Raw genomic sequence first — 25,824 nt, 5'->3', positions numbered from 1 at the left:
CGTTTGTACATTATTAATAATTGGTTAAATTTATAATTCCAACATTTGTTTTTGTTTAAAACGCAAAATAAATAATTTTTATTTAAATATGGCGGGTACGGAGTACGGAGCGGGTGCGCATGCGTGTGCGTGCGTATGCGCGCCTGTGCGTGCATATGCGTGTATGTGCGTGCGTGTGTGTGCTGCATGTATCGTGTAGGTGTGTATGCGAGTGAGTGGTGGGTGTGTACGCGCGTGTGTATATACACACACAGCATATACCCACACATACGCACACATCCACTCACACACATAGCATCACATTAGACGGCATTATATCACGGCTATGTCATCACAGCATAGCAAAAGTTAAAAGTTAAAGACTTTTAAAATATCTCTAGACAAAAAACTATTAATTTTTAAGCTTTGTTTCCATTGAGACTTTCGATCAGCATCAATAAATGATACTGCAATTTCGGCGAATTTAACCAATTTTCATAATGTTTGTGCGGGGTCCTTTTATAGAAATCTTTTAATTATGATTAAAAATTATTTGAATCAATTTTGAAAAGATAGATTTCCTCACAATGTTTTTAGTTTGTGCTTTACGAAACAAATAATTATCGCTAGCCAATCAAAATCTTTGTCGTTGCGACAAATGTAGACATCTCTCGTCAATGCTGCTCTATGTTTTTTTCACAATGTTTTGTTCATCTCCACTCTTTTAAGGTTTACAGTAGTCATATATGTAGTCATCTATGGCTTAGTTTACACCGATTGTTTAGTACGCGTACCAAATACTAAATCTGCTTCTCCGATAGGTATAAATCGTTTAGTGTAAAATCTACACCAATCAAAGAAGCTGATTTAGTACTTGGTACACGTACTAAACAATCGGTAAATATTCGCACATGATCCCCTTTTAATAAAATTAAAAATAAATTACATTGTCTTGTTGGCATTTGATTCTATTGATGTAAAATATTGTGATTTATCCATAACCGCTGTGGATAATATTTGTATTATAGAATCGAATGGACAAGTATTTCTTGTAAAATAGGGTTGTTTATCAATTAAAATCGATTGATTGACGTTATAACCATTTTTTAAAAGCATTAATTTTTTAATATCTTTAATACGATTGTTACGATGACGAATATCTGGTTCAGATTTGTAATAATAACTACATCTTTTCTTTACATTTTCTTTCTCTTCACTTAATTTTTGATCACTGATTTGATTATTAATATTTTATATACAATTTCTTCAATGTTAGGAGATTTTAAGAAATTTCGACAGTTTTTCTGATTTTCTATACTCGATAATATTGATGCTGATCGAAAGTCTCAATGGGAACAAAGCTTAAAAATTAATAGTTTTTTGTCTAGAGATATTTTAAAAGTCTTTAACTTTTAACTTTTGCTATGCTGTGATGACATAGCCGTGATATAATGCCGTCTAATGTGATGCTGTGTGTGTGAGTGGGTGTGCGTATGTGTGGGTATATGCTGTGTTGTTGTGTATACACACGCACGTACACACCCACCACTCACTCGCATACACACCTACACAATACATGCAGCACACACACGCACGCACATACACGCATATGCACGCACAGGCGCGCATACGCACGCACACGCATGCGCACCCGCTCCGTACTCCGTATCCGCCATATTCAAATAAAAATTATTTATCTTGTGTTTTAAACAAAAACAAATGTTGGAATTATAAATTTAACCGATTATTAATAATGTACAAACGACGTACAAACGATTAAGCACGATAAATTCATAAGTTATAGTTTACGTGATGTAATTGCGACATAGGGGGGGCTAACTATCATTGGCACAGTTACGAAAACTTTGTAATTTTTTTTTAAATTAACGAAAAATGTACAAACAATAAAAATCATAGTACATTCATGTACAAACAATGTACAATCCGAATATATAAATGTTTTTACGATTTGCGTTAGAGGGGGGGCCAACTATATAGACCTATATTTTTTACATTAGACTTTTCAGCCCAATTTTAATGGTTCTATAACATTCTATTCTGCAGTCCGCAATTCGGGCTGCTCTTATTCAGCGTCTTAAAACTGTTAAACTTTTATAAAAAACGAAAATAGATAGCTCTATACAATATGTTATCCTAAAAGCAGAATAGAAATTAATGAATAGAAACAAATTTTGTTATTAATTCTTTTTTTTCCAAATAAAGTCGAGCAGCCCGAATTCCGTTTTTGTGTACACTTTACTCCTGCAAAAGGATTTACAATTCTATGCAACCAATAAAAAGATATTCTTGTTCGAAAAAATATAATGTCCGGCCGGTAACTCCTGGTGTGGAACCAAAACTACAAATAATTTCTTATAGATTTCATACCGTAGAATCACGTGGTAAAGTTTGTTTTCCTCCAGACACCGGGGAAAGTACGGAAAAATTGAAAAAAGACCATGAAAAATGGAATTTTCCGAGCTGGTTGAAGCTTGGAACATTCCTGCAGCGATTTTAAAAAAATGATTTGTCGCTCTTGTTCTTTTGCAGGGAGGAAGTTCTGAGGCCCTCACATGACATACAAAAAAGACCGATCCGATACATGCGTCGGAAGACACCCTTATACCCGAAAAACCATCCCCCAAAATCACTTAAACGATTCTCGCCAAGGTAGAAATGATTTGTCGCTCTTCTCCTTTTGCATAGAGAAAGTTCTGAGGCCCTCACATGACATACAAAAAAGACCGATTCGATACATATGTCGGAAGACACCCTTATACTCAAAAAACCACCCCAGAGTGCCTAAAAAATTCTCGCCTAGCAAAAAATAACTTGTCGCTCTTCTTCTTTGGCATACAGAAAGTTCTAAGGCCCTCACATGACATACAAAAAAGACCAATCCGATACATGCGTCGGAAAACACCCTTATACCCGAAAAACCACCCCCAAAATCACTTAAACGATTCTCGCCAAGCTAGAAATGATTTGTCGCTCTTCTCCTTTTGCATACAGAAAGTTCTGAGGCCCTCATACGACTTGCAAAAAAGTACGATGCGATACATGCGTCGGAAGACACCTTTTTATCCAAAAAAAACCACTCCCAAAATCACTTAAACGATTCTCGTCAAGCTAAGGGTGTCTTCCGACGCATGTATCGGATCGGTCTCTTTTGCATGTCGTGTGAGGGCCTCGGAACTTTCTCAGTGCAGAAGGAAAAAAACGACAAATTATTTTTTGCTAGGCGAGAATTTTTTAGGCACTCTGGGGTGGTTTTTTGAGTATAAGGGTGTCTTCCAACACATGTATCGAATCGATCTTTTTTGTATGTTATGTGAGGGCCTCAGAACTTCCTCTATGCAAAAGAAGAGCGACAAATCATTTCTACCTTGGCGAGAATCGTTTAAGTGATTTTGGGGGTGGTTTTTCGAGTATAAGGGTGTCTTCCGACGCATGTATCGGATTGGTCTTTTTTGTATGTCATGTGAGGGCCTCAAAACTTCCTCTATGCAAAAGGAGAAGAGCGACAAATCATTTCTAGCTTGGCGAGAATTGTTTAAGTGATTTTGGGGGTGGTTTTTCGGGTATAAGGATGTCTTCCGACGCATGTATCGGATCGGTCTTTTTTGTATGTCATGTGAGGGCCTCAGAACTTCCTCCCTGCAAAAGAACAAGAGCGACAAATCATTTTTTTAAAATTGCTGCAGGAATGTTCCAAGCTTCAACCAGCTCGGAAAATTCCATTTTTCATGGTTTTTTTTCAATTTTTCCGTACTTTCCTCGGTGTCTGGAGGAAAACAAACTTTACCACGTGATTCTACGGTATGAAATCTATAAAAAATCATTTGTATTTTTGATTCCACACCATGGGCCAAAATCGACCTATATTTAACATCCTCCTTTGTGTTTCAGAGTGGTGTTACTGGGGGTGTTTACGATAATTCAAGTTCGAGTTAGTTTCACTAGGACCGACAATGAGATATACATAACCATCTAGAACCTTTATGATTCATGACAACTCAACGCTGTCTTGTATTGCTTGAGTTAAATTCATTGAATTTGTTGAGTTTAATAAATATAATTATATACATATATATATAATTATATCTATTAAAGAGGTATACCAACATACATACCAACATTATTTGTTTCTTTCATAGACTGATTTGCAGTTAACATTTTATTGTAATAGAAAAATGTCATTTATTATTATTATTAATTATATTATTATTAATTTATTAAAGAGGTATACCAACATACATACCAACATTATTTGTTTCTTTCATAGACTGATTTGCAGTTGACATTTTTCTATTACAATAAAATTTGCTTAATAAACTCAACAAATTCAATGGTCGGTATTCATAGTCCGTTCTTATATTTAAGATTGTCTTAAGCACGGACTTATATTCGCTCTCTTCGTCACACATAGATTGTGTCTGACAAAGAGAGCGAATATAAGTTCGTGCTTAAGACGATCTTGAATATAAGAACGGACTATGAATACCGCCCAATGAATTTAACTCAAGCAATACAAGACAGCGTCGAGTTGTCATGAATCATAAAGGTTCTAGATGGTTATGTCTATCTCATTTTTCGGTCCTAGTGAAACTAAGGCACTAGATATGTAGGTATTCTTATCCGCCATTTTGGTTCCTACTAGATGGAGAATTATAGCGTATATAGTATAGCTTAGTATAATATGGCGTACGCCATATTTAGACCTTTGCGCCGCCGCGCCACGCCGCCGCCGCCGATAAATTATTATTCGCCGATTTCGCCGCCGCCAATTTTGAAATTTTTGCCGGACGCCGCCGCCGCCGCCGCCGAAAATTAATATGACACGCCGAGAAAAAGCAAAATGCTATATATAGCCCCCTTATCCGGATAAATTTGTAAAATCGCATAAATATATGCATAAGGAAATTGATTAGCCCATAAACAAATGCATAAGGAAATGGACCAATCAATTTCCTTATGTATATGTTTATGCGACTATGCAAGTTTGTCTGGATAGGCTCTTAAGGCCATAACATGTACAAAAATTTTAGTCGTGATCGTAAGGGTGCCGTCACATGAAGCGTAACTTGCGTAAGCGTATCTTGTGTTAGCCAATCAAATCGTTCAGATACTATACGCAAAATTTTGCATATGATAGCTGAATGATTTGATTGGCTGACATAAATTACGCTTACGCAAGTTACGCCTCATGTGAAAGCAGTCTAAGAGTGAAAAAGGAATGAACGAGGAATTAGCGGGATAACCGTTTAACGATCGAATCAGCGATGAAAATTGATGGGCGATTAGCCTCTTTAATCCAGTACAATCAGTTTTCGCCAAAAAAGTGGACGAAAAAGAGAAAAATTCTACGTAAGTAATAAATATATACTTTACTTATATACTTATATACTTTACTGTATCAACTAATCATAGTCAAGCAATAAAATAGTATAAAACAATCACTGCCTTACTATTGTATGTTTGTGCTACTTAATTTAGGTTATTCTGTTATAAAATTATCAGACTTATTGGTATTTTATTGTTCTCAGATTGTTTATATGCAAAATGTCATTTTTCAATGAAATTGAAGAATCAGCTGAAATACAGGATACCGATGAATTCAAAGAAAATAGAAATCTGGTTGTGAACATCGAGAATTCCTCTCGTACTCGAAGTATTGCTAGAGAATATTTTGGAATGCTAAAAGATAATGAGAAAGGTGCTTTCGTTGACAAATGTCATGTATATTGTAAAATATGCTTTATGCATCCTGATGGACGAAAAGTTTATAGATATAAAAAAGCAGTTAGCACAGGAAATTTACTTACTCATTTGAGAGAAGAGCATAATATAAAAGCAACACATTTATCAAATGAAAGAATCAATATTAAAAGATTCTTTGAACCTAAACAATCTCAACAATCAAGCAAATCTTCAAAAATTACTGACAAACAAAAAGAATTATTTGATAGCATGACCATCTGGTTTTGTAGAGATTTTATTCCATTCTACGAAGCTGAAAAAAGTGGACTAAGAGATTTTTTAAAAATACATGGTGTTATACAAAATGAATCAGATCTACCACATCCAAGTACACTATCTCGAAGTTCACTCTCAAGAGTGTACAATGACTGCGTATTTGCTGTTAAAGCAAAAATAAATGAAGACAATCCAAGTGCAATTTCTATAACTATGGACGCATGGACTGACAATTATCGTCATATTCCATTTATGACTTTTACATTACATTGGATATCACCTACAGAAACACAGTTGAAATCATGTACGTTACAAACAAGTTTTTTGCCACATCCTCATACAGCGGATAATATTGTTGAAGAATTAAAAAGAGTGCTAACGCAATTTAATTTAAACAACAAGATTATAACTCTCGTAACTGATGGAGGAGCAAATATGGTCAAATCTGCAAAAGATATGAAAGTTGACAGAGTACCTTGTATTGCACATGGACTCCACAATTTAGTGACAGTAGACACTCTTTTTAAATTACCAGAAATTAATAGTTGTATAACTAAAGCTAGAAGTATTATAAAAATTCTTGCTTTTAAAACTCAAGAAATTGAAAAAACAAAAGAAATTATACAGCAAGAGGAAATAAACAACATACTTGATAATGTTGAAAATCTAGAAGAGATATTAGAAGCTGATGTAAGATTTAATTCCACACTTAATAGTAATAACGAGCATTCCTATGCGCAGACTTTTCCTTCATTTATGACATCTTCAGGATTACATAAAGATGTATCAACTAGGTGGAATAGTACACTAGAGATGCTAGCGAGTTTACTTAAAAATAAAGGTAAGTTGAATGTGTTAATGCATATATTCAAATGCAGATATAATTTATTTATCTGAATTTGAATATTGCACTTATAATATTAAACTTGTAAAATATTATTTAATATAATTATATATATTTACTATTAAATATAATTATAATTTATTTTGTAGAAATAGTAATACGCTGCTTGGAAATGCAAAAACGTTATGATGCAATTCCCACAGATAGTGAATGGAAGAATATTGAAGATATAGCAAATTGTTTAATAAGTATTAAAACAACAACAGAAATTCTTTCTGGAGTAGAATATCCTACAGTAAACTTAGCACTTTTATTTAGGTTTGTTATTTTATTTAGATTTTTAGGTTTAATATATTTTTATATTTTATATCATAAATGTATCTTATTATAAATTTAAAGAAGTTAATTGTTGAATGTGTTGCATAATTTTTTTTTCAGGGCAGAAATTGAAAGCAATATGTGTGAAAATGAAGATGATTCATTTATAATAAAACAATTTAAGAAAACTATTTTACAGAACTTAAAAAAGCGATTTCCAATACACGAAGCCCATGTTTGCGGAGCACTTCTAGATCCGACTCTTCAAAATGTTAAAGGTGTTGCAGAATATCTTGCAGATAAGCAACAATCTGCTGAGGAATTTTTAGTATATATGATCCACAAGATGGTTCCTTTGAATATTAGAAATAAACAGGTAAAATTATTTTAATTAACATTAAGCGATATTTTATTAAACAATATTTAATTATTTAGATCAAATTAATTAGATCAAACAATATTTTAAAAAATTTTTATTAAAATAAATCATATAGTTTACTAATAAATATAAAATTGTTGTTTTTATAATATAATTATATTTTCATGTTTAATTCTGCTTTTTTACAATAGGTATCTAAGAGAGAAACAGATATTTATTCTAATAAATCATGTCAGCTTCTTGGAGTCAAAAAATTACGTTTGGAATTAGCTGCGAAACACGCAAATATTATTCCTCCTGAAGATCCTATTCTTATTGAAGTTAAGAAGTATTTACATATATCAGAATCTATCGAGGATCCTCTACAATAGTGGAATAAAATGAAGTTATCACTGCCAAATTTGTACAAATTGATGTGCTGCATTTATGCTATTCCGATCACTAGTTCAGCATCTGAGCGTGCATTCTCTTCTGCAGGTTTACTTATCACAGCAAAACGTTCTGCGTTAAAACCGTCAAAATCTAACAAAATCCTATTTATTCATGATAATTTTAAATTAATAAAAGATATATATTTAAAATCTATAAAATAAGTTATATATAAGTTATCCAAAAAACATTGCTACAGTTATATAATTATTACTTGCAATTTCTTATTAATTAATGTATAATTTTTAATGAAAAAGTCTTTCATATGTAAAAAGTTAAAAAGTGATTGATATTTTATTTTTGTTACATATGATATTAATGATTAAAAAATGATGTTATTTTGTTTTTTCACGAGTAAACATTAATAAATATATTTTAAAAATAAATATTGTGTTTCATCTTTATTTATCTTATAATCTTATTATAAATGTTATAATATGTATTGTTATATGTACGTATGTAGTTGTACGTAAGTTATATATGTATATGTATGCATAATTATATATTGTTTGCTATTTTTATTTATTTATATTATCTGTACTTATTAAAAACTAAAATTAAAGTTTATTCTAAATTAGAGAAATGTAATTAACTTTGAAATTTAATATATAATTTCTACCATTATTGAACATAATAAACAATTAAAATAATTGAAAGGTAAAAGATTTTGAAATGTAAAAGTTAAATAAAACTAAAGAGAACAATATAAAATAAAACATATATTTATGTTTCTTGATAATTTTCAAATATTATATATCTATAATCAGTCTGTTTATTAAATTATTATATAGTTTAATTCCTTTATTTAAAAAAAATATATATATACGTTGACGCCGTTATTCGCCGCCGCCGCCGATAAATTATCATCCGCCGATTTCGCCGCCGCCGAAAGAAAAAATTGTCGGCGAATTCGCCGCCGCCTAACTATTTAGTATCGAACGCCGCCGCCAATATAAAGTAAAACGGCGCACAGGTCTAGCCATATTATACTAAGCTATACTATATACGCTATAATTCTCCATCTAGTAGGAACCAAAATGGCGGATAAGAATACCTACATATCTAGTGCCTTAGTGAAACTAACTCGAACTTGAATTATCGTAAACACCCACTATTGACTAGCAGTAATGTCGACATATTCGCTTTACCTAAATATTTGGAACAAGAATTCCAGTCAGAATCGTCTCATGTTAATATCAGTGAAAATTCCGAATACACAGAACTTATTACAGACTTCTGCGATGACTTGATGATGATGAATGTATCTATAAAGAAAATTACATGCGAGCGAAAGAAGATAATATCCAAAAAATTCAATGTAAAAAATTATCATCTTCTGAGACCAGGGTTTTGGATCAAGACATTCAACAATTTGAACATTTTGTAAATTCTATCAAGTTAGAATATCCAAATGCTGAGATATATTATAGCATAAAATAGAGTATAATTATCAAGCGATGAGAAAAGCCAATTAGATTTCTTTTATCAAATTCTTTATATCAAATTCTTAAATTATTCTTTATATCAAATTCTTAAATTACAGAGTAGTTTATTTTTTTGCAACGAGTTACATACATTTTTGAATATCAATCTTTTATATGATAATTTATAGTTCTTTCACATACAATATAGATATTTTTTAGTTTTATTTAATGATGTATTAAATTTTATATTACTAATTGCAAATTATTTTTATATATAAAGAAAATTAGATTCAGCTGTGAATTTTACTAACTGATATTAATTAATTAAAATAAATACAGATAATTAATAATTGTATACTAAGCATATACTAAATAATTAATTTGTGTGATTGAAAACTTTATTTTTTTTTATAATAAAATAAAAATATTAATTGAATATATAATTAAAAGTTTAAACTATATGTGCATTACGTATACATATATTGGTGTTTACTGTATGCATAATACACATTATATACATATATATTTATTTAGTTTTATGTATCCATTTTAATATAATTAAAATAATTAATTTAATATAAGTAAAATTAAAATTAAGATAATTTACTTTAATAATTTTTAATTAATTTTTTATTAAACTATTAAAAATTAATTTAATAATTATTAAATTAAATTAAGTTATAAATATATTTGTACTAAATGTAATCTTTGTAACTATAATTTTTTAAATTAATTTTAACAAAATTTAATTTTTAGGTTTATAAAGTTACATTATTTGTTTTTATTATATTGTTCTGCAAATAATAAATACATATATACATATATACATTATACATTTCTTTCACTATTTATGCAAAGACGTCGATTTGTCACACAGCCCGTAAAAGAAATGCACATCTACACAAACTAAACAAACTAAAATTTTAGGAAAAATAGAATAATATATTATGCTGATGATAATTCATCTTTTCAAAGAAGCGGTATGTTTTCTAATGCGCAACAAACATTGACATTATCGCTTAGTGCTAATTATCTGCAACTGTGGCATAAATGATAGGCTTCTTAGCCTAAGTCAGGCGCCGCGGAAGTATTTTTCATCTAAGGGGGCAAAATTTATAAAGGGGATACATAATACATTCATAATATGTAGATGTATATAACTCCATTCAAACATCATATATATAATAGGCCGCTCAGTGGGTAGTATAAATATGCAAAAAATATGCACAGGTATTTTGTTCTAATTAACTTAATGCGCTTAATTTTCTTCGTTATGTAGTGTACTTCAATTGAACGAATAAATAATCAAAAAAAAGAAAGAAAAAAGAAGGAAAAAAAGAAAAGAAAAGAAAAATAACCCATTTTTTCACCTTTGATGTAAATATCTGATACTCAATATTTTCGGTCATGAAATACCTGAAAAAAAAAAACAGAAAAATTTCAGGGGGGGGCTACACCCCCCCCCTGAATTATCTCTGGGTGGGCGGTCGCCCCCTCTGTCTCCCCGGTTCCACAGCATCTGGTCTAAGTAATCTTTGACTTGGTATTTTCGTATGTTGACAGAGGGAAATATGTTAGAAATGTCCAGTCATACAGTCTATAAGATTGTGACGAGATAAAGTAATTCAATATTACAGCTTATGAACAGCTTTAATCGAGATGAAAAAATATCGCATGATTGACCGTCTTTTATGTTAAATGTATTTCATAATTAGCTCAAAGATATTAATATTAAAAATTTTAGCATTTTTTTATCTCATTTAATTTAAAAAATTGTAACTAGAGATAACATTACTATTTGATTTTTCTATTGGTTCATAATAAAAAATCGTTGATTTCTTCTCTCATGTTTTTTAAAGCCATTCTTTGTTGGACTTCAAACAGTAATGATGCTGGAAAAGTATTTAAAATCTCTGAATTCCGAAATATCTGTCCACAACTGTAACAAAGACATCTCCAAATGTCTTCGTCAGTTAATTGTATTTCTTTACTTTTCTTACAATCACATTCGCCATTAGAACATACTTTGTTGTTTAACTGTGGTAGTATGCAATGTGATGTTCCATTTTCTTTACCATTAGGAAGAGTCTTCGTATCACCACATTTGGAAGATATCCATTTAGAAACTGCAACCGCCCGCATAGCGGATACTTCGTCACTAAAAGGTACAGAGTTTAATCTTATGTCACACAGCACACAATTATTTTCCATGTCTTGCTGCTCGTTGAACTTCGCGCTTACTTTTTCAGCTGTACGAAATATAGTGGACACTGTACCAGAAAACTGAGAATCCAGTTCTATTGTAAAGTTGCATGCTAATGTCTGTATAGATGTTGTCGGTATTGTCACAATTAATTCTCTCAATTTAACAGACTCTATTCTATGATACTTTGAATAATACAATAATTCCTGCTGTGTAAAATCTCTCAGCGGCTTGAGTATCTTGACATCGGTGCACCGAGTATCGCAGAAGTTTGCGAGCACAGAAAGTTGCGCACCACGTCCTAAACATATATCTCCAAGAACTTTCGTGGCAATGTCCATAGCTGAATCTGCTATGAACACTTTATTACAATTGAGTTTTCGAGCTGCTGATAGCAGCAATCTTCGACGTAATTGGCTGAGTAAATCCGTTCTTGAGGTTTCATCTGATAGATTGGCCAATATTGTATATAATTGATCATCATTTTCATTGTTTATTTGTTGTTGATCTATTGGTATTATACTTAAAATATCCTCCTTGCTCAACACTTGACTCAACGATACAACATAACCATTGAATCCATAATCCTTTATTTCCTCAGCAATTTTATGTTGCAGAGTATTCCTTTCTTCATTTGTCCTTCCCATTACAACACTATCTGTTAAGATATTAAAATCTTCTACAATCTTTCTTCAATTGATATGAGAATAAAATTATTCATTTATTTGTAAAACTTACCATCTATATACAAAACTATTATCTTAAAGATAAGCTTCTTATGAGCTGACTCACTCATACCCGCTCTAATGAGATGTAAAAGTACAGTGGCATTTAATTCACCAGAATGATCAATCAATATCAAATCACCATGGCGAATAATCTTAGATTTACCAAGCGCAGCTCGAAACTTGTGATTTGTAACAGTCAGAAAGCATGTTTTGCAGTAACCACTTTGACCAACTAGCAAAACATCAACATCTTCAAATCTGCATTTTCTACATTGAGTTGCATTCCTGTCAACAATAAGTATTAAATGAATAGAGAAATCAGTAATAAAAGATACCAATAATATCCATTATGTCATTTTTGTGTTATTATTTGTTGTAACTATTTGTCACTTACATTACTGCGTCTTTAGCATTATTAGGTGTTTCATTGTCATCATTATATCTGCAATCGTTTAATGAACACATTTTTTTCCTAATAGATTATTAAGCAAGATTTGTCACAAATTAATTACTTCCTATAAATTTTGCAAAAGCGGTATTCACGCATAATCTTTCTTTTATATTGAAATGAAATGTCTTCAAATTGTTTTTCAACTTTTTTGACAAAAAACTTATAAATTTTCGTACAAAATCTGTTTTTGGGTTAGAATATGGCACGTATATGCTAGATCCATGAAGTAAGATATAAGGAGACTCCACTCCGTAAATGGAGAATGGGTCAAGTTTACGTCGAAAGTTTAAGTTCCAATTTTTGCCACTCGCAGCGCTTGTGAACTGTTTAGTGTAGAGTCCCTATATATAGAGTCTGGCCCACAGACTTCTATATATTACTAGACTGCTAACTTCCCAAATTTCGCTTATGTGCTATGGCCCCAAAAAGCATGTGTTAAAGTGTCTCATTGTGCACATGCGCAGAAGCAAAAAGATATATATAGTCAATATATTCTCCATAATACGGTTCTTCTAACCTATAATTCTAATCTTTTTACATGAGAAAAGTGATCCGCGATACGTGATAAAAACGTCATAAAAAGAAGTCAACAATGCCATTTAAATGTGCTGTTTTAAATTGCAAAAGCACAGCAGCATACAGAAAGAAAAATGACAAAATCTCTTTCTTTAAGTAAGTATTATTTAATAAAAATATGTGGTAGAATTATATTGTCGTGACACTGCTGTTTTTTGATCATTAAAAGAAATTCTAAATATATTTAGTATCAATGTTAATAAATTGTTAAATAATTTAGATTTCCTATAAGTATACCTTATTTATTGGAACAATGGATAATAGCAATTAATAGAACAAATTGGATACCAACATCATCAAGCCGTATTTGCCAATTTCATTTTACTGATAGTGATTTTGCAAATACATCAAAAGTGAGAAGATTAAAAGCAGATATTATACCCACTCAAAATTTATATGATCAAAGTTCTGATAAAGATTCAAGTAAGTATATCAACAATTGCACATATAAAAATCAGAAAATTATTTAATATATGAATTTTATTTTGATTTATCTAGATTCAAATGAATGTAATAGCGAGAATTTGGATGTCCAAACTTTAAGTGAAACAGATATTACTGCACAATATGATACTGCTGATACAACATACAATACGATACAGCTAGGTACAAAAATAATAAATTATAATATATATTATATAAAAATCAGAAAATTATTTAATATATGAATTTTATTTTGATTTATTTTGTAATAATTTTATATTTTTATATGTAATTAATTAAAATAATATAAAAATAAAATATAAATGTAAAATGTGTGTATTTTTTATTTATCCTTAAAATATTTTATATACATATATCAATCATTTTATAATATCATTTAATAAAAATATTAAAAATAATATATTTTATATACAAAAACATTAAACATTAAAAATAATATTTCTTATATACAATTTTAGTGTTATACATTAGTATTTTTATATAAAATGTTTTGCATACTACACATTTTATAAAGCTTGATTCATTTAAATTAACTTAGCTTAATAATATTATTTAATAATATTATTATTTTTTTAATAGATTTCTGTTTTTTGGACGAGATATTAGTTAATTGTATTATGTATGTGTGTTTATATGTGAATGTGTAGCATGTAGGGACATACATCACAAAGCGCATGCGCAGAAAGGAATACTTTATGTATCGTTTCGTACATAAGAAATGAAGACGCCTTATACATAAGGAGTTAGCAGTCTAGTAATATATAGAAGTCTGTGGTCTGGCCACGCTTGTGTTTATTTTTATTGGTCGAAACAAAGTTTGGAAAAACATGGCGGAACCAATAGGAATTCTTATAGAAAGTATAATACTTTGAAAAGAAATAGAACAAGAAAATTAATAACAATTAATATTATTTTTTTCTAGAAATTTTTAATTGAAAAATAAAAAAAAATTAACTAATAATACTTAAAATCATATCATTACAGTATATATTATTATTACTTATATATTCAGTATCACAATAATGTTTGTATCACAATAATAAATAAAACTCATTTAAATAAAACTTATTATAAATAAAACTCATTGTAAATAAAACTATTAAAAACAATGTAAGGTTAGAATTACAATTTTTATGACAAATTCTACTTCTTTATAATATCATTATTCTTAGATATTTTATTTTAGAAACCATATACCAAATAATTGTACTTACTTTTATAGGCTTCACTCTGCTTTTATTAATACTATCAATTTGTAGTCGAATAAGGTGTAGTCACGGACTAAGGAATAGAGGGACCGAGTCTAAAGTCCTAGTTTAGGCGAGAGGGGATGGTAATTTAAGCGTGCGGGGGGGACTGCTTTCCGCCATATTGATGTAGCGATTCTCACACAGAGATTCTGTGTCTGTGACATGGTTACACTCGTGTAGTGGTGCCACTAGACATAACGAGTGACAAGCGTAAAAAGGTTAGGCGGTTTTATTATTGTTGTACTATAATTTTGAAATTTATTTTGAAACTTTATTATAATGTGTTTAGTTTTTACATTTTAGTAGACATTTTATTTTTCTGTTTTTGACATTTTTTATAAAATAAATACTTTAACTTTTATTACTCTGAGGCTCTGCATACAGTAGACAAAATATTAGAAATAGCAATAAACATTTAATATTAAAAAGAGAAATTATTTTACATCTAACAAGAGAATAAAATATATTAATTAGTTGCAATTCTTATTTCTTAATTCATGCATTAATTTTTTCTATTCTTTTTATTTTTAAAATAAATAATTCCAATTTCTTATTTCTAATATTTAATAATTATTCCTATTTCTATTTCCTATTTTGTTTATTGTGCGCAGGATCTGACTTTCATTTCTCACACATACGCAAATAGTGAGTTCTATGTGTGGTGATTACTAAACGAATATGGCAGCCCCCCCCCCCCCCCCGCCGCAAACGTGCTCCCCCGATACAGCTTGTGCTCCGTCCCTCTATTCCTTAGTCCGTGCACTAGACTGTTGACTTCCTTATTTACTGAGCCTAAAAGATGGCAGCAAAATCTATGTATTACATAGCGTGACGTAAGCGGTAAGTCACATATCATTATACACATATTTTATGTGTATGCGTACCGCTTGCTTCGTATGCATGCGTCATGTTTTGTACATACTTTCTGCGGCCATGTATTTCAGACAAGTCAACAGTCTAGGTATATTATAAATGTCTATGGCTGGCTAGCATGAGTGAAGTCAAGATCTATAGAGAGAAGGTTACCTCATGCGCAAAGAGTGACGAGGGGCAAGAGGGGCAAATGCTGAGCGGGGCAAGCGGCAAGAGGGGCAATGATGATCTCATCGTCAAACAGTAGCTGTCTCTCTCGCACGCTTTAGTGTTTTCTCTCTTGCTCTTTTAATATAAAAATGCTTTGAGTTTTTATCGAAAAAATACTTTTATTTTGTAAAATATTGATAGCACTGGAAATTGCGTAATAAAAATTGAAAAGTAAATTAGAAAGGCGCTATAAATTACATATATTGCAAATTATAGCGCTAGATATTTAACGTTTATAATGTTAAATATCGCTGCAACAGATGCATTTGTAATACAAATTGCTTTGTACTCGTATTTAGACTGTAATATCAATGAAAATAAAATATAATTTGGGGATATACACAAAAAACATTATTTGTAAAGTAGTAAAATAAAAGAAAAAATAGTACATATTTAAAAATTATTTTTAAAATAATATTTACTGTTTATATGCATTATTTACAAAAGAACAAACTTAAATAATGAAATTGTAATATATGTTTCAACATTGCAAATGTGAATATTTATATGATAAAATTTACAAAGTGTTAACAGTTTTCAAATATTTGCTAATAAAATATTATTGAAATGTTTCTGTTGAAATCTTAAAATAATTCTTTAAAACAAATATGATGGGGTATATATTAGGGATCATTAAATATGCGGCAACATTGTGATTATAAAATTTTATAAGTATCTATAATAAAAATTAAGTATAATAAATATAATAAGTATATAAGTATAATAATAAAATTGTTATAAGTATCTATAATAATAAAAATACATATATGTTGTATTAATCTGTTAATATAAAAAAATTATTAATTAATTTAACGCAAATAAATTTCTTTATATTAACAGATTAATACAACATATATGTATTTTTATTATTATAGATACTTATAACAATTTTATTATTATACTTATATACTTATTATATTTATTATACTTAATTTTTATTATAGATACTTATAAAATTTTATAATCACAATGTTGCCGCATATTTAATGATCCCTAATATATACCCCATCATATTTGTTTTAAAGAATTATTTTAAGATTTCAACAGAAACATTTCAATAATATTTTATTAGCAAATATTTGAAAACTGTTAACACTTTGTAAATTTTATCATATAAATATTCACATTTGCAATGTTGAAACATATATTACAATTTCATTATTTAAGTTTGTATCATAATAAATTTGTGTATGATGCTTTTTATATTATCCTAGAATTGTACTTACATTCATGAATTTCAGTTACAATTTCTTGACAATTTTTGAGGTTTTCACAATTAAATATAAAAAATAAATTTCTTTATAGTATTTCTTTTGTAAATAATACATATAAACAATAAATATTATTTTAAAAATAATTTTTAAATATGTACTATTTTTTCTTTTATTTTACTACTTTACAAATAATGTTTTTTGTGTATATCCCCAAATTATATTTTATTTTCATTGATATTACAGTCTAAATACGAGTACAAAGCAATTTGTATTACAAATGCATCTGTTGCAGCGATATTTAACATTATAAACGTTAAATATCTAGCGCTATAATTTGCAATATATGTAATTTATAGCGTCTTTCTAATTTACTTTTCAATTTTTATTACGCAATTTCCAGTGCTATCAATATTTTACAAAATAAAAGTATTTTTTCGATAAAAACTCAAAGCATTTTTATATTAAAGGAGCGAGAGAGAAAACACTAAAGCGTGCGAGAGAGACAGCTACTGTTTGACGATGAGATCATCATGCTCTCCTCTTCCTTCGTCGCCCCTCGCCAACAAGCTGTTTCTAGCTCCCCCCTTACTTCGTCGCCCCTCGCCTACAAGCTGTTCTAGCTCCCCCCTTACTTCATCGTCCCTCGCCCACAACCGGTTTGCCTGAGGTAACCTTCTCTCTATAGATCTTGGAGTGAAATCTCCTTATATCTTACTTCATGGCTTGATCACATGGTTTCACATTGATGCCATCTACCGTAACTTTTATTAAAACTTTTGAATTATCGATGAATGATAAATGATAAATGATGTTGTAACTCTAGGCTGCGTTCCCATTTCGTCTCACTCAGTGCAGTATCCAGTGGCCGCCATTTTGCTGGATACTGCACTGGAGAAGCGTTCCCAAATTACTGGACTGGCTAGTGACAATCGTACCTCGTTCAGAATGTCGTCGGCCGGGAAATGTAAATAATAAATAATAATAATAATAATATAAATAATAATAAAAAATCAATGTGTACTGAAAAAATAAAATTATGTACAATAATTATATACAATAAATATTATATACAATAATTTATTGTTTTTAAATGTGAAGTTATACAAGCAAATAATTGGTATAATCGTCGTTATAATATTTAAAAATAACGCTAACACTTATTAATACATTGCTAATTGAAATATTTACTTACCGATATAATAATCTTTACTAGCAATAATTGCTTCAACACTATTTACATATTGGGTGTTTACGATAATTCAAGTTCGAGTTAGTTTCACTAGGACCGAAAAATGAGATAGACATAACCATCTAGAACTTTTATGATTTATGACAACTCGACGCTGTCTTGTATTGCTTGAGTTAAATTCATTGAATTTGTTGAGTTTATTGAGCAAATTTTATTGTAATAAAAAAATGTCAACTGCAAATCAGTCTATGAAAGAAACAAATAATGTTGGTATGTATGTTGGTATACCTCTTTAATAGATATAATTTTATATATATATATTTATATGTATATAATTATATTTATTAAACTCAACAAATTCAATGAATTTAACTCAAGCAATACAAGACAGCGTCGAGTTGTCATGAATCATAAAGGTTTTAGATGGTTATGTATATCTCATTTTTTGATCCTAGTGAAACTAACTCGAACTTGAATTATCGTAAACACCCACTAACTAACAATTTTATTTAGGTTATGAGCTAATACGTGTGCGAGGCTGTCACTAGTCACTAGCCAGTCCAGTAATTTGGGAACGCTTCTCCAGTGCAGTATCCAGCAAAATGGCGGCCACTGGATACTGCACTGAGTGAGACGAAATGGGAACGCAGCCCTACTGTTACGTCTTGTCGCTAGACTAACGTAGGGAATTCTGTAATATCGGCGATTAGCGCAAAATTTGAAATATCTCCTTATTTTTAGTCACCCTGCATTCACCGGGTTTACTGGGGATACAGGAAGGAATCATCTATCGTGCAAAAAAAAAAGAATAAAATAATAATAATGGATTAAATCTACTCATCTACTTTTATTTAGTAGTGAACCTTATAATTACACTTGAATAATGCAGAGATTACAATCTGCAAAATACGAACTGAATAATGCAGAGATTACAAACTGCTAAATACAAACTGAATAATACAGAGATTTCAACTGAATAATGCAAAGAATAGTATATAGAATACAATCTGACTTAACAGTGAGACTGATGAAAGAGCACTGTGCGACGAGCAATGACGGTACACTGGTCACAGAAATGCCTTAACACATGAGGTCTGTTCTTTATAGCTGAACTGGCTGCACTAGTTCAGAGTTATCTTTTTCCCTCCATATTGGAAAAAGAAAGATAAACTCTGAACTAATGCAGTCAGTTCAGCTATAAAGAACAGATCTATGAACTTGCACGGGTGTCAAGGCATATCGAGTCGGCGTGTTCCGACCATTGAAATATATACCATACTGGAAGGCGCACAGACTACCCCCTCCATTCGACAAAACGGTCAGACAAGGCAGTGACTCGGTACCGGATTTCTCTTTCTATCTCGTCTACTCTCGACTAATAGTAAGGCACTAGATATGTAGGTATTCTCATCCGCCATTTTGGTTCCTACTAGATGGAGAATTATAGCGTATATAGTATAGTATAGCGTACATGTGTAACACGTCAATTATTAAAAATGATTCAGGACTTTTTTCGACTCATTTTTTGGCAAGGAATAACGCTATGTACTTAGTGGGCAGTCTTTAAGTGTCACCCTGTATACGCTATAATTCTCCATCTAATAGGAACCAAAATGGCGGATGAGAATACCTACATATCTAGTGCCTTACTAATAGTATGGCGTACGCCATATTATACTAAGCTATACTATATACGCTATAATTCTCCATCTAGTAGGAACCAAAATGGCGGATAAGAATACCTACATATCTAGTGCCTTACTAATAGTAGCTGTGAACACGTGACCGAGACTGTTGGTTAGATAGAGAGATCCGGGTCCGAACAGCTATCTCCATCTGACCGGTCGAGAACAAAGACGTGCTCGTTCCAGTATGATATATATTTCAATGGTTCCGACTCTACATATTTTTACATCATAACTGTGGTTATGAACACAACATAGACATAGGAATCAGGAGACGGAGTGTAAGCCGCGGGGGGTGAAGTCGCTTTCGGGGAGCGGGGACTACGGTCACATGGTACTTTGGTGCCGCATTTATGCTACAACTAATGCCAATGGCTTAGTTTACACCGATTGTTTAATACGCGTACCAAGTACTAAATCAGCTTCTTTGATTGGTGTAGATTTTACACTAAACGATTTATACCTATCGGAGAAGCAGATTTAGTATTTGGTACGCGTACTAAACAATCGGTGTAAACTAAGCCAATGTGGCATCAAAGGGTGTGTTCCAAGGGTGTGTTCCAAAATTGATTGTCAGCGCTGCAAGTATGTCGTCATAAAAGCATGCTACCAACAGCGTTCCAATTTTGGTAAGCATGCTAATAGTGTAAATACGGATTTCGAATTGGAACGATATTTTCAGTGCTGTCGGTGAAAGTTAACCTGTGAATATGCAAAGAAACGTGCAAAAAATTTTGTTCTTCGAAACAATGTTAAAAGTGACACTTGAGTCTACTGATGAAGAGTCTAGTGATTCAGAATCAGATTTAGCAGAAATAATATATGATTATTACGAGCGAAAATCAAAAATACCCAAAATTCGTTGTAAAAATTATATCGAAGATGTTGTTTGGCAATATACCGATGTTGATTTTAAAAGTCATTTTCGGTAAGTTATTTATTAAATTATTGGTTTAAATTGAAAATAAAATTTATATTTAATTAAATTTTTATATTTTATATATATTATATATATATATATATATAAATATGCAAAAATAATTTTGGAAAATTGAAAGACACTTACATACAATATACAGTTTAAATCCAATAAATATGATAATATGTTAATGTAATTTGCATAGCCTCAGTCGACCAACATTTCGGATTTTATTGGAATTATTAAGTGAACAATTATCGAACAAATTTGAAGGATGTGGCAGACATACCATATCACCAGAAAAAACTTTGTTATTAGCGATATGGATGATGGGAACTCCTAATTCTTATAGGTAAGTTAAATTGATTATAGTTAGGATTTCTTATAAAAAATATGCAATATTAAAATAAATGACATTAAATCTTTTAATTATAGATGTGTTGCTGATCGATTTGATGTTGGCAAAGGAACTGCTTGGAGATGTGTAGGAAAAGTTGTAAATGCTTTGTATTTACATCTTGACAAATTTATCACATGGCCGAATAGAGAAAAAGCTGAAGAAATTTGGACATGCATTAAAAACAGATACAAATTTCCCAAAGTAATAGGAGCAATAGATGGCACTCATATTAAAATTGCTACACCAAAACTGCATCCAGAGGCTTACATAAATAGAAAGGGCTATCACTCTATACAATTACAGGTATATTTAAAATTGTTAAAGATATTTTTTAACATTATACTAACAGCACAAAAATCACTAAAAGAACGTTTTTAAAATGATTAAAAAACATCTGTTAGTCATTTTTTAGACGTCTTTTTAAAACTAATGTCCATGCTACTAGAAATCGGTCCGAGATATTGCAAGTTGATTGATTATACATTTTTAGAGACATATCTGGATAGTTCTTTATTCTAAAAAAATATAATTTTTTTTTCAGGTAATATGTGATCATGAATTAAAATTTACTCATGTTTATGCAGGACAGGTAGGGTCAGTGCATGACATGAGAGTTTTCAGATTATCAGGATTTGAAAACTTATGCACAGAGCAACACTTTCCTGAAAATAGTCATCTATTAGGCGACGCAGCATACAGCATTCAGAAATGTATAATGGTTCCTTTTAAAGACAACGGACATTTAACAAATGCACAAATTACATATAACACAAGGTTATCTCAAGCAAGAATGATGATAGAAAGAGCTATAGGCTTATTGAAAGGAAGATTTAGGAGTCTTTTGGATACATTGCCTATGAGAAGAACCGATTTAATACCGAAATATATAGTTGCATGTTGCATTCTACACAATATTTGTATAAATCACGATGATTACATAGATGTGCCTGTTATTGTGCAAAATGAATGTCTACAAAATGTTGCTCAAAATGTAATACAAGGTCTGCGAGAGGAAGGTGTCGAAAAACGCAATACAATAATGTATTATTTGCAAAATGAAAATTATAATTTGTAATAAAGTTATCTTGAAAATAAAGTTATAGAAAAAATACTATATTTTTCATTATTATTCTTTACTTTGAAATATACAAAACTTTCAGTGTTTAATAGAATCCAATAGATATAATGTTATTATTATATAAATACACAGACATTGTAAAACATTAATATAATAAGAACAATATTTATACATTAAACATATTTATTTTTCTTATCATTTTCTTTACAAACTTCTTTTATAATATATATATTGATGAGAGGATCTCAAGCCCAAGTAGATTGTATTTCTTGATATATATTTTTTATTAATCAATGTTTGAACAATTTTTTGACACGCAAATCAATTCTTTTATAATATTTGTATTTTTATCAGTCTTTATTATTACTTATTGATAATCCTATTATTATTTATAATAAGCGTAAAGAAAAACTATCACAATTTCATGACATAAAATTACATATGAAATAATAAAACTTAAAAAAGAATATCACAATTACATACATCTTATTACATAAAATAAAATTTTATGAAACAAATATATATATTAAATAAAAAAAATTTGGTAATACTGCAGAATATATATATAATAATGTATAATATGTATAATAAACTAAAATACGCAGCAATAATAGGATTATTTAACATATTTAAAATATAACAGTAAAATGAAAATAAGTTTAGATTATAACTTATAACGGTAACACATATGTTATTTTTCAAGCATCTTTGTCATTAAGTTTTCTATATTTCTTAGATAAGCCATTTTTTCTTCATGTCTTTTCTGAGCATTTTTCTCTTTTTCTTCTTTAAATTGTATAGATTTTTCAAAATAATTTTCTACTACGTGATTAATTTTTCGTTTCTTTGGCGCTGCAACAAAAAAAGTAATAATTTGAGATAAAAATAATAACAAAATATTTTTTTAAAAAATTTTAATATTATTTATATATTTCATATAATTTTTTTTACGATTCTAATCACTTTTAAAAAGTAATTTAAAATGAGTCCTACACTTGTTCAATATAATTCTGTATTATAAAATATGACCATTGATAATCTAATCATTGTATTTAATAATTTTATTATTATATTTTATAATAAATTATGATACCTTCTGGACTTTCTGAATTATTTTCTATATCAGTTTTTGTAATAGCAACATTAGACCCAGCTATTGCTTGTGGTTCAATCCATGGTTTTGTACCAAATATCTCGTGCATGATCTAACATAAAAAAGATTTTCTTCGTTCTATAATATGTATTTCATTAATAATTATAAAAGATATAATAATAAATTATTACAAAATAATAATACACTTTACTCAAAGTTACTAAAAGTAATAACATTACTTAACTTCGTATATAATTTTGTAATATATATAATTGATTATTACAATTGCTATTTTGTAATGATTTATTATTACAAAACAATACATTATCCTTAATAATAAATCATTTTTACTTCCAAATTTTTAATAAATAATATACCTCATAATATTCCCACTGCTTTCTACTATTTCCAGATTTCTTATTGTGATCTGTAACGGACTTATATGACCTTTTTAGACTTTGAAATTTTGTTGCGCATTTTGTAGGAGATATTTGATATCCTGTATGTTCCATTTTTTTGGATAACATGCTCCAGCATCGTTTTGTTGAAATTTTAGGATTATTGAAATCTGCCATATGTTCTTTATATATATTTATAAGCAGCATTGTTTCTGGACGGGTCCATATATGTTGATCTAGACAAATAGAAAACAATTTTAATGTTCTTTCTTAAAAATTAATTAAATCTTAATCTATATTTTAATTTACCTTTTAACTCGAAAGTTGAATCGTTTTCACTACAGCTTGGGTCGTTTACATTAGCAACTACGTCCGTGTCTGTATTTTCTATAAAATATTAATTTGATATTTTTTTAGATTCAGAGGAATATTTCTTATTAAACTTTTTATAATATTTAGGAAAATATTTAGGATAAATGTAATATTTAGAATAATATTTAGGATAAATGTTACAAATAAATAAATCAATAATAAACATAAATATAATTTTACCTGATTCTGATATAACTCTTTTTTTTAGATTTACTTCCATACGATTTTCTTTTTGCTTCTTTCTTTTTGCTTTTTCTAATAAGGCGTATGCAAATTCGTGATCTGTTAATATTTAAATATAAGATAAGAACAATAAATAAATATTAAATTAATATATAGGTTATGTCAATTTTTATGTAGATAGATAGATTTTTAAAAATTATAAATGTACTTACCATTTCTTACTTTCTCGGCGTCTTCCAACGACACAATTATTGAATATTCAACATTATTTTCCGCGTCAATTAAAGTTAATTCTTTTGACTCCATGTTTCGTATTGCACTCGTCATCATGCTGTAGCTGCCTCACCTCTGTAACCGCAGTAGCCACAGCAGGAAGTGACGACAAAATTAATGACGTCATTAGTCTCTTGCAGCACTGCCACAGCGTGCTATGGTGAATTTTGGAACGGCATTTGCAGTGCTGCCAGCGCTGACAATCAATTTTGGAACACACCCATCGTATCACGTGACTGCTATTCCCCGCACCGCGGAACTGACTTCACTCCCCTCGCCTAAAGTAATGGCCGGAGCACAGACTTTTGCATAAAGCATAACGCATAAGCATAAGGAAATTGATTGGTCCATTTCCTTATGCATTTGCTTATGCTTATATATAGACCAATCAATTTCCTTATGCTTATGCGTTATGCTTTATGTAAAAGTCTGTGCTCCGGCCTTAAGATTTTATGCTCTGTCTCCTTATTCCTATGTCTATGGAACACAACGCAAAGCTGTTTTAACTGTTTCAAAGCAACTGGAGCAATTGACAAATAAAGGTTAATATTTATAATATCACGCAGAATCCAAAGTACACAGGATATCCGAAAAAAATAATTTAGAAACGGATAAAAGTAACAACATGATAAATGAATCACTTTTGACGTTTAAAGAACAAAAAAATCAGCAGAAATTCGATATGCCGTGTTGATCGCTGATAAAAATATTTTCCATCAAACAGCAATAGATATTCTTAGATTGTTTAAATAAATAGGAAAAGGTTATAACGTATTAAAAAATATGACTATGGATCAAACGAAATGTAAAAGTATTATTTCAAATATGTTGTGTCCGAGACGGATGTGGTTAATTGTATTCAAAATATAAAATTTTCTATTTTTATTGACAAAACGTCCGATATTTGTAATGAAAAATGAATGACGTTTCTTGTGC

At 30.0% G+C, this 25,824-nt stretch overlaps 4 protein-coding genes and 1 long non-coding RNA gene across 6 annotated transcripts; 3 read left to right on the top strand and 2 right to left on the bottom strand.

Annotated features, from left to right (window-relative positions):
- The first annotated feature begins 5,181 nt into the window (after window positions 1-5,181).
- On the top strand, window positions 5,182-8,311 carry LOC136997475 (E3 SUMO-protein ligase ZBED1-like). The gene is made up of 5 exons (XM_067348380.1): window positions 5,182-5,346; window positions 5,526-6,796; window positions 6,949-7,117; window positions 7,238-7,493; window positions 7,688-8,311. Exons 2-5 carry the CDS (start codon window positions 5,542-5,544, stop codon window positions 7,865-7,867), a joined length of 1,860 nt encoding a protein of 619 aa, XP_067204481.1. The 5' UTR covers window positions 5,182-5,346; window positions 5,526-5,541; the 3' UTR covers window positions 7,868-8,311.
- A 2,629-nt stretch (window positions 8,312-10,940) lies between these two features.
- Window positions 10,941-12,992, bottom strand: Ctu2 (Cytosolic thiouridylase subunit 2). The gene is made up of 3 exons (XM_012362712.2): window positions 12,675-12,992; window positions 12,291-12,565; window positions 10,941-12,210 (listed from the first exon to the last, which is right to left on the bottom strand). Exons 1-3 carry the CDS (start codon window positions 12,743-12,745, stop codon window positions 11,165-11,167), a joined length of 1,392 nt encoding a protein of 463 aa, XP_012218135.1. The 5' UTR covers window positions 12,746-12,992; the 3' UTR covers window positions 10,941-11,164.
- Window positions 12,993-13,133: 141 nt separating this feature from the next.
- LOC136997476 (uncharacterized) lies at window positions 13,134-14,061 on the top strand. Its single transcript, XR_010888217.1, has 3 exons — window positions 13,134-13,403; window positions 13,528-13,730; window positions 13,806-14,061. It is a non-coding gene; the product is annotated as an uncharacterized lncRNA (long non-coding RNA).
- Window positions 14,062-20,588: 6,527 nt separating this feature from the next.
- On the top strand, window positions 20,589-22,602 carry LOC136997547 (putative nuclease HARBI1). Of its 2 annotated transcripts, XM_067348474.1 has the most exons (5): window positions 20,589-20,757; window positions 20,855-21,100; window positions 21,297-21,443; window positions 21,527-21,794; window positions 22,033-22,602. In XM_067348474.1, the coding sequence occupies exons 2-5, from the start codon at window positions 20,883-20,885 to the stop codon at window positions 22,564-22,566; spliced, it is 1,167 nt and encodes a 388-aa protein (XP_067204575.1). In that variant the 5' UTR covers window positions 20,589-20,757; window positions 20,855-20,882; the 3' UTR covers window positions 22,567-22,602. The 2 variants fall into 2 exon arrangements, with proteins under 2 accessions (XP_067204575.1, XP_067204574.1); XM_067348473.1 differs by lacking the exon at window positions 20,589-20,757 and having other exon boundaries at window positions 20,775-21,100.
- Window positions 22,603-22,829: 227 nt separating this feature from the next.
- LOC136997548 (uncharacterized) lies at window positions 22,830-25,066 on the bottom strand. The gene is made up of 6 exons (XM_067348475.1): window positions 24,828-25,066; window positions 24,613-24,714; window positions 24,370-24,447; window positions 24,040-24,296; window positions 23,663-23,774; window positions 22,830-23,421 (listed from the first exon to the last, which is right to left on the bottom strand). The coding sequence occupies exons 1-6, from the start codon at window positions 24,943-24,945 to the stop codon at window positions 23,261-23,263; spliced, it is 828 nt and encodes a 275-aa protein (XP_067204576.1). The 5' UTR covers window positions 24,946-25,066; the 3' UTR covers window positions 22,830-23,260.
- Window positions 25,067-25,824: the final 758 nt, after the last annotated feature.

Source organism: Linepithema humile, chromosome 1, assembly GCF_040581485.1.
Source record: "Linepithema humile isolate Giens D197 chromosome 1, Lhum_UNIL_v1.0, whole genome shotgun sequence".
NCBI lineage: Eukaryota > Metazoa > Arthropoda > Insecta > Hymenoptera > Formicidae > Linepithema > Linepithema humile.
Note: the sequence above shows the minus strand (reverse complement) of the source record. Positions and strands in the feature narration are given on the sequence as shown.